General features: G+C 46.7%; 1 protein-coding gene across 3 annotated transcripts; it reads right to left on the bottom strand.

Moving 5' to 3' along the window:
- Window positions 1–6,055: 6,055 nt before the first annotated feature.
- Window positions 6,056–7,937, bottom strand: LOC119295913. 3 transcript variants are annotated; one of them, XR_005144498.1, is made up of 3 exons: window positions 6,640–7,936; window positions 6,322–6,498; window positions 6,056–6,240 (listed from the first exon to the last, which is right to left on the bottom strand). XR_005144498.1 is itself a non-coding variant. In XM_037574341.1 (3 exons), the coding sequence occupies exons 1-3, from the start codon at window positions 6,989–6,991 to the stop codon at window positions 6,198–6,200; spliced, it is 564 nt and encodes a 187-aa protein (XP_037430238.1). In that variant the 5' UTR covers window positions 6,992–7,937; the 3' UTR covers window positions 6,056–6,197. The 3 variants fall into 3 exon arrangements, 2 of the variants coding, with proteins under 2 accessions (XP_037430238.1, XP_037430237.1); XM_037574341.1 differs by having other exon boundaries at window positions 6,648–7,937; XM_037574340.1 differs by lacking the exon at window positions 6,056–6,240 and having other exon boundaries at window positions 6,253–6,498; window positions 6,648–7,937.
- Window positions 7,938–8,673: the final 736 nt, after the last annotated feature.

Below are 8,673 nucleotides of genomic sequence, written 5' to 3'. Positions count from 1 at the left end.
TAGGCCCTTCATTTGTAAGCAAAACAAATGTATCCAATTTAGGCAACATCATATTCTCATGAACATTGGAATCATTACCAAGAAATGAAAGTACCTGGTAATTTAATTGGCGTGCGCGAGCTCTAGTAATTGGTCCAGTATGTATAGCAGCAGGGGTTGTGGGTGTAACAATGGTATTGATGTCCTCATCACCGCGTCTTCCCCGGCTCTGCGTCGTCCCCTTCCTAGGCCTCGCCGTCGTCCACCGCTGTTGTTAGAGGCAAACGTGTCCCGTCTTTCGATGAGATGGTGGTTATCGTTTTCTGTGGGAGTCGACCTTGACGATCCGACTACGAATGTGCGAGACGTCGCGCCTTAGCAATCGCTAAACCAACTTCCGAGGGTTATTGACCACGTCGGAGCACGATCAACCTGACCACGAGGGTCTGTTTCCTGTGAGCAAATGAAGAACAAGCAAGAAACTGAGATTGCAATCTGGATATTGCGAATATAAGAGGAAAGATTTATTAATGAAGGTGGGGTTCTGTGACGTCTTGGTCTGGTCGGTGAACACAAACAAAGTACGCGAAGTTGCAGCTATGGCGAACATTTAGTCTAAACGAAACCCAAAGTCTCAACGGTGCCCTAAGGGTTGTATATATGGAGGAAGAGGGGGGAATTTCGTGGCCCTTGGTGGAGGGGTCCGAAACCAACCCTATCTCTTGTTTCCCCACACATACGGACTCTAAAAATAGCATATACTTATGTATTTCGAAATTACATGGGCCTGGCCCAATAAAAAGGTGACGCGGCACCTAGAATAGCCTCTGGACAAAATTTATGAAGTGGCATTTTTGTATATTTCGTCCAAGACTTCATGCACTCATTATGGTGGCTTCAAAGCCCTGAAATCATCACTTGTAACTCTGTTCTTGTTCCCCTTGCGCATGCCATCATCTCCATGCTTGTTCTTGCTCCAATGTTCATCCTTCTCCAAGCTAGGCCCTTCATTTGTAAGCAAAACAAATGTATCCAATTTAGGCAGCATCATTTTCTCATGAACATTAGAAACATTACCAAGAAACGAAAGTACCTGGTAATTTAGTTGGCGTGCGCGAGCTCTAGTAATTGGTCCGGTATGTATAGCAGCAAGGGCTATGGGTGTAAAAATGGTATTGATGTCCTCATCATCCTCCCCTTCTTGAAATGAAGTCGTCCTCGACAGAAACTCATCTTCCTCACCCAAATAAGGCTTCAAATCTGTAATGTTAAAAGTGGGACTAACCCCAAAATCTGCAGGCAGCTCAAGTTTATATGCATTATCATTTATTTTCTCTAACACCTTAAAAAGACCATCAGCACGAGGCATTAGCTTTGATTTGCGCAAATCAGGAAATCTATCCTTATGCAAATGTAACCAAACAAGATCTCCAGGTGCAAACACAACATGTTTTCTACCCTTATCTCCAGCAAGTTTATATTTAGCATTCATACGCGCAATGTTTTCCTTAGTTAACTCATGCATTTTTAAAATTAATTCAGCATGTTGTTTAGCATCAAAATTAACCCTCTCCGAAGATGGAAGAGGCAACAAATCAATAGGTGCATGAGGTAGGAAACCATACACAATTTCAAAAGGGCACATCTTAGTAGTAGAATGCAATGAATGATTATAAGCAAATTCAATATGAGGCAAGCATTCTTCCCACATTTTCTTATTATTCTTCAAAACAACCCTAAGCATAGTAGACAATGTTCTATCGACTACTTCAGTTTCTCCATCAGTTTGGGGGTGACAAGTAGTACTAAAAAGCAGTTTCGTCCCCAACTTAGCCCATAAACATCTCCAAAAGTGGCTAAGAAATTTAGTATCATGATCCGAAACAATAGTATTGGGCACACCATGCAAGCGAATAATTTCACGAAAGAACAAATCAACAACATTAACAACATCATCGCTTTTATGACATGGTATAAAGTGTGCCATTTTCGAGAATCTATCCACGACAACAAATATGCTATCCCTCCCCTTCTTTGTTCGAGGTAAACCTAAAACAAAGTGCATAGATATATCCTCCCAATGAACACTAGGTACAAGCAAAGGCATATATAAACCATGAGGATTGAGTCGTGACTTAGCTTTTTGACATGTAGTGCAGCGAGCAACAAAGCGCTCAACATCCCTTCTCATCTTTGGCCAAAAGAAATGTGTAGCAAGTACATCCTCCGTCTTCTTCACGCCAAAGTGTCCCATTAATCCTCCTCCATGCGCCCCCTGCAACAACAAAAGACAAACGGAGCTAGCTGGAATGCATAGCTTGTTAGCACGGAACACAAATTTAAAACAAAACAGAGGCTAGCCAACTCGCATAGACAGGGCTCCCCCGATCGCTTCCTTCGATGGCCATTCGATCGTGGTCAGCATGCTCTTTTTTTCCCTGCTGCCCGTTGGATCCTCGTTGGAAATTCATCTGCCTCGTTTTAACCGCATGGTGAAACCTGGATGGGTATGACGTGTGGGCTCGGGCTGGATCGAATTGGCTGGGTGCCAGTTTTTTGGGTGCGCACGGGGCAGCCTCTCCTACCGTGCCGCGTGCGAGCGCACACGTCATGGGTGCAGCGAGCACAACCACACAAACCCCACCCCAATCCATAGCCGCCACTCCCTCCTTCCTTCTCCTTCCTCCATCGTCTGCCGCCGCCACTCCCTCCCTCCTCGTCGACCTGCCTCCGCCCTAGGAGCTTCGCCGCCTCCCGCGCGCTCGTCCTCTCATCTCCCATGGAGGGGAGGGGTGGGGATGTAGGGGAAGGAGGAAGCCAGAGATGCTGCTGCTGCTGATGTCCATGGAGATGCTGCTGCTGCAGATCGAGAAAGCAAAGAAATTAGGGGGAGGATGTGAGAGAGAAGGAAGGAGAGGAGAGGTCAGGGAGAGCCCCGGTGTTCTACCCCTACTTGGGCATCTTTGCTCCAGGGATAAAGGAGGGGACCAGCGGCACAGGGAGGAGAGGAGGCCGTCGAGGTGAGCGGGGAGGGGGCAGCGGAGTGGGAGAGGATGGAGCGGGGAGGACATGAGGCGAAGGGGGAGCGGGGCTCAGGAGCACATGCCGGCGGCCGGCAGGTCAAATTGTCGCGCGACCGCGTCGTCGCCTCCTCTACGCCATGAGGCGCTACCTCTGCCTCCACCCTCCACTAGGCAAGGAGCTCGAGGTGAACAGGCGGTGGGAAGGTGAGAGGAAGCAGGAGCTCATCTCTCCTCCAATGGCTGCCTCATGCATCTGGAGTATAAGGAGGACAACACGTGCCTGTTGGAGGCAACTCGAGCAATGCAGGCCAGCGGCGAACTAGGTGCTCCACTATTTCTCCCTCACTTCCTTCCTCACTCATAATTTACTTTGCTAATATTTGGATTTTTGAACTTGACGTGTGCAGATCTGACATAGAAGACCACGTTTTCATCAGATTCGAAAGTGATCTTCTTCCAATGGTTCTAATGGTAATTAATAACCTCTTTTTGTGCTTCACCTTGTTCTTATATATGATGTACAGAGAGTGCAGTTGTGTCAAGTTTGCTGACATCCTCGTGCTGCAACTGGTTTGGTATATTTGGTTAATCGTAACCAGCAAAGAGGAGTCGTCACATATGTGCCTTCTATTATTTATGTGGTTGTATGAAGTATTCCTTCCACTAATCAAGCAACCTGACATTAGTACTTTGTTTAGTTAATATCACTCTCATCAGAGAGTATGATATCATTTAGCTAGCCTCTTTTCTTTGCGGGATAGTGTAAAGGTTAGAAATGGGTAACGAAAAGAGTGTTCTCATTTTACTGGCCCTGGATTTAGGGAATATATATGCGTATATATTGATGCATCATTGCCATGTCTGGCTCTTCAGGTGCGTGCTAGCTAGAAGTTCCGATCTGTAACCAATATATATGTATGTATATATGTGTGTGTCTATATATATATATATATGGTCTATTCTGTTAATATTAGCAGAATAACTATTCTGCACACCATTTCAATACTGCACGCTTAATGCAAGTGCACGTCATTGTTTGAACCAAGTGTGCTGCAGTACTCACACGAGTGAACTTCGTGTCGAAAAAAACTGCACGCGGTGTTTTTTTCGGTACTGTTTTCGCTCTAGTTTTTTAACCGTTTATCGGAACGAGGCGTGTAATACACCGTTGAAAAGCTATGGATTGGGCGCAACTTCGACATGTTGAACACTTTTTGAGATTCCACACGGTTTAAGAGCAGTTTTAAAAATGGTGCGGCGGATAACGAGTGGCAGCGAGCGTTGTTTCACGTTTTTTTTTCTAAACCGCTTGTCAGAATGAAGCAAATGATACGCCGTTGGATAGATATCATCGAGGCGCATCTTTTCCATATATAAATCTTTCTATAATTCGTTACGGTTTAAGAGCAGTTTCAAATTTACTAAATCGCGGAATTCTGTTTTTCAAAAAAATTCAAATTTTCAGTACTGTTTTTGCTCTAGTTTTTGAACCGTTTGTCGAAACAAGGCGTATGATACGTCGTTGGAAAGCTATGGACAAGGCTCAACTTTCATATGTAGGAATGGTTTTGAGATTCCTTACTGTTTTAAGTTAATTTTGAAAATCGTGCGGCGGAGGACGAGTGGCAGCGGCCGTTTTTTTGAAATTTTTACAAACCGGTTGTCGAAACGATTCAAATGATATGCCGTTGGAAAGATATCGACGACGAGACGCAACTTTTTCATGTAGAACACACTCTCTAATTCCTTACGGTGTAAGAGCAGTTTTAAAATTAGGAAAAAGCGGACACTCTGTTTTTTCGTGACACCAAAATCATCGTCGGACAGAAGAACGCACTGCTTCAAACTGAAAACCGCACTGCAACAGACAGTCAAGTGAACTTCATGATTTCTTTTTGTCGAACATAAACTTTCTTGCACAAGTTTTTGTTGTCTTTTTTTCAACTTTTTTCCGAACGAGAGTGGACCACAACACTTCCGAAAGTGAACCGTAACACTACCAAAAGTGAACCTCATGAGTACTTGTTGTCTTTTTTATACTTATTAATTTTTTACGCGCGTTGACCAAGCGATTGGACCTTTCATCGGACAGAAGAACGCACTGCTTCAAACGGAAACCGCACTGCAGCAGGCAGTCAAGCGAACTTCATGATTTCTTTTGGTCGGACATAAACTTTCTCGCAAAAGTTTTTGTTGTCTTTTTTCAACTTTTTTTTTGAACGAGTGGACCGCAACACTCCCGAAAATGAACCACAACACTACCAAAAATGAACCTCATGAGTTTTTTGTTGTCTTTTTTTCGTACTTATTAATTTTTTACGCGCGTTGACCAAGCGAGTGGACCACATGGGCTGAGCGAATGAAATACATCTAATATAGAAGCGAGCTTCATTTTGAGTCTTCATGGTTTAAGAGCAGTTTTGAAAGTATCGAAACACGCACACTTTGTTTTTCACGACATCAAAATCGACGAGTGAACTACATCAGACAGAAAACCGTATTGCTTCAAACGAAAAACCACATTGCATCCGATGGTCAAGCGTACTTCATGAATTTTTTTGTCGGCAATGGCCGTGGATGAACCACACGGGGCGTGCAACGCATTGCTCAGAAGATCTGGGTGCACTGCACATCCAAAATCCAAAAAACAATATTTTGTCCCCGTTAATTTGAATTTCATAATTTTTGTCTTGTTCTAACTTTTTTTTATAAATGCATCAAGACTACATGGCGAGTTTAGTGAACTCCATTAGTTTTTTTAACTTCTTATAAACGCATCTGGACCATTTGGTCGAATGTAGTGTACTATAGCTGATTCCACATTCATCCGCATTATACCGTCGGAGCATAGGCATCCTGGAGTCACATTCATTTTTCTCTCTTTTTGTTGTCCCCCATCTCCTGCAAAAACTAGTAAATTGACCGCAAGAACAACGGATAGGAAACTTCAGTGCACCGAAGATTCCCATCCAAAAAAGCAAAAAAGAAACAGAGTCCAAAGTGACACGAATGAGAGTAGTGAACTGCAGAAAAAACACCGAACGGCATGCTGATGTGTTACGGTTTCTTGTCAACTGAACCGCAAGACAATGACTATAGTGCACTTAGATTTTTTTTAAAGAAGACAAAACAGTTGACCACGGCTTGTTTTCTAAATTGATTCAAGTCACTGCGAGGTGGCTCTGGCCATTGCATTTATGTCCATTGTTGGAGCTTTTCTCGCTGGCCTTTGTACCACCTACATACCAACAAAGTGGACGGGTGTTAGAGAAATAAGAGAGAGACAGATGTGCAAGCAGTCAAGCACACATAGCCGCACCACACATATGTAGTCTGTAAGCTGCACGAGCTTGAAATATGGACTGCGAGGCAATCTCCGATGGTGCAGCAGGCGGCAAACTGCACACGACAGAGGAGGCAGAATAGCGTTGACCCACGGTAGTCTTCATCACCGTGCTGGTTAGTGCGAGCCACACACAAACGTCCGACGACCGCACTGGGAGTTAATCAAACTGCGTTAGAGATTTTATACTGCACTAAATTCACCAAAATCAACAGCAAAATTGAGTCATCGGCACTGCAATGGAATCACTACACGCCCAAAGGGCACTACACATGCAGCACCAACGGACTGAACTGGCTCACACTGCGGACCGCACATCGCGTGCCCAAGTATTGCATCCCATGCCGCCGGAGTAGGCCGCCAGAGTAGGCCGCCGTTCTTCCGACGCCGAGGACTGCACTGCACTGCTCGCAGTAAAGGCGAGAAGAGAGGAGGACTGCCGCGAGGGATGCACGGGGAAGCCCGTGGAGACGGGCCGCATGCTGGTGGGAGGAGAGGGGATCCTCGCCAGGATGGACATTGGCTGCAGACCCGCGAGAGGACCTTCTTCCTCCCTGCCTCCAGTCCTCTTCCTTTGCTCACCGCCGCCGTGCACGTGTGGCCGCCGTTCGCCGATGAGATCCACGCGAGTTCCCACCACCACCATCAACACCTAGCACGCGTGGCTCCTCCTCTGCTCGTTCCATCTACACATCGGAGCACAGCCCAAACTGCAGAAGCGCCCCGGATTTGCGTTCCCATCTGCACAGCGGAGCACAGCCAAAACTCCACGCGACGCCCTTCCGTACTGCACAGTGTCGTCGGAGCCATCAAGTGCACAACCAGGCGCGCTGAACCGCATCGCGTGCCCCACGCACTGCAAGTCCGGGGCGTCTGGGCTGCAAGTGGATGAGGGGCTGATTTAGTATCAAGTGAACTGCAGCAGGGGGACGCGGAGGAGGTCGGTGCTGCGGTGGACGCCGGCGGGAGGAGCCCGGGGGATGAGGTCGGTCCCGCGGAGGAGGTCGCCGGGGCGGGTGTGTGTGGATCCGGCCGCCGTCGCGCGCCCCATCTCCGGTGGTTGAATTCGTGCTGAGGAATTGGAGAGACGGGAGGAAGGGAAGGCCATGAGGGCGCCGGGGGCGAGCAGGGAGGGGAGGAGCATGCGGTTCATAGACCACAGAGGGGCGGGGCCGAGAGGCAGCGAGGGAGGTGGAGGCTGGGATGGAGGTGGGTGCAGAGTTGCGAGGGTTGGTAGCCAGGGCCCGACGCCGGGCGGCGCGGGTTCAGAGGCTCGTCGGCGGGCACGGGATCTGCACGGCCGCGCATCACCGGGAGGGGCGCTTGTATGCTCTAGTTCGAAGGAAGGAGGTGGAGGGGTGGACCGGTGGCTCGGGAAGGAAGCCGGAGCAGGTTGTGGAAGCTCGGTGGCTCGGGCCCCTCGGCAGCGCGTGGAGGGAGGTGGTGCGGCGACGCAGGAAGGAGGTGGTGCGGTGGAGGGAGGGAGGTGCTGCGGTGGGGAAGGGGAAGAAGGTGGGAGGAGATGGGTTGGTGGGCACGAGGAATCGTGGGAGTGGGAGCAGTGGGGGTGGGTTGATTCGCTCGTTGTGTGTCTGGGTGTTAGCAGAATAAGGCCGATTGATGTGCAGAATAAGATCTAAGGGGTGTTATCATAATAGACCCACCATATATATATATATATATATATATATATATATATATATATATATATATATATATATATCCCTTAAATCTAACAATCAAATTATGAGAGAATCATCTTTACTTGAACTAGAAAGGTCGATTCCGTGTCTCAATTTTGTTTAGGAATATTAGCAAGTTGAGTAACCTTACTCTTTCGAAAATAGGGATATTCCTGAATGTTGTTTACTACTTCTATTATGTTGCTTATTTTTGTGGTTCCATTTGCACAGGATGTGCACTCTTGTCTTCGTCGTTATACCTATTTTGGAATCCATGGCAGCATGTTGTGCTTTGTCGGCACATTCGTGCATGTGTGAGGTCGCAAATGAAGAAGCACCGAATGATCATTATATTCTCCTCTGCTCTGATCTTCTATTGACATATGTAAGATGTACCTTATTTCCTAGTATTTCCTGAGATTCTGGACTGATTGTTTGACAGTGATTATTATGTAAAAGTGTTTTCAGTTGTTGTTTAGTATGGATGCCTCCATGGTTGCATAGGCATCCATGGTTCTGTGAGGAGGTTATCTATATCATTCTGTTTTATATAGATGTCTAATTAGGTAAGCAATCACACATGGTCCTGTTACTTGTTTGTTTCTTTTGATCATCTTGATGTTGAGTTGTGGGTTTACGCGATCTT

This window comes from Triticum dicoccoides, chromosome 4B, assembly GCF_002162155.2.
Source record: "Triticum dicoccoides isolate Atlit2015 ecotype Zavitan chromosome 4B, WEW_v2.0, whole genome shotgun sequence".
NCBI lineage: Eukaryota > Viridiplantae > Streptophyta > Magnoliopsida > Poales > Poaceae > Triticum > Triticum dicoccoides.
Note: the sequence above shows the minus strand (reverse complement) of the source record. Positions and strands in the feature narration are given on the sequence as shown.

Excerpts from the sequence above, each read along its gene's own strand:
- LOC119295913 (XM_037574340.1), bottom strand. The coding sequence starts at position 6,991 with ATGGTGGTGGTGGGAACTCGCGTGGATCTCATCGGCGAACGGCGGCCA. Across the intron at positions 6,499-6,647 it reads CGCGATGTGCGGTCCGCAGT|TGCGGTCGTCGGACGTTTGT; the intron begins GTGAGCCAGTTC and ends ATTAACTCCCAG.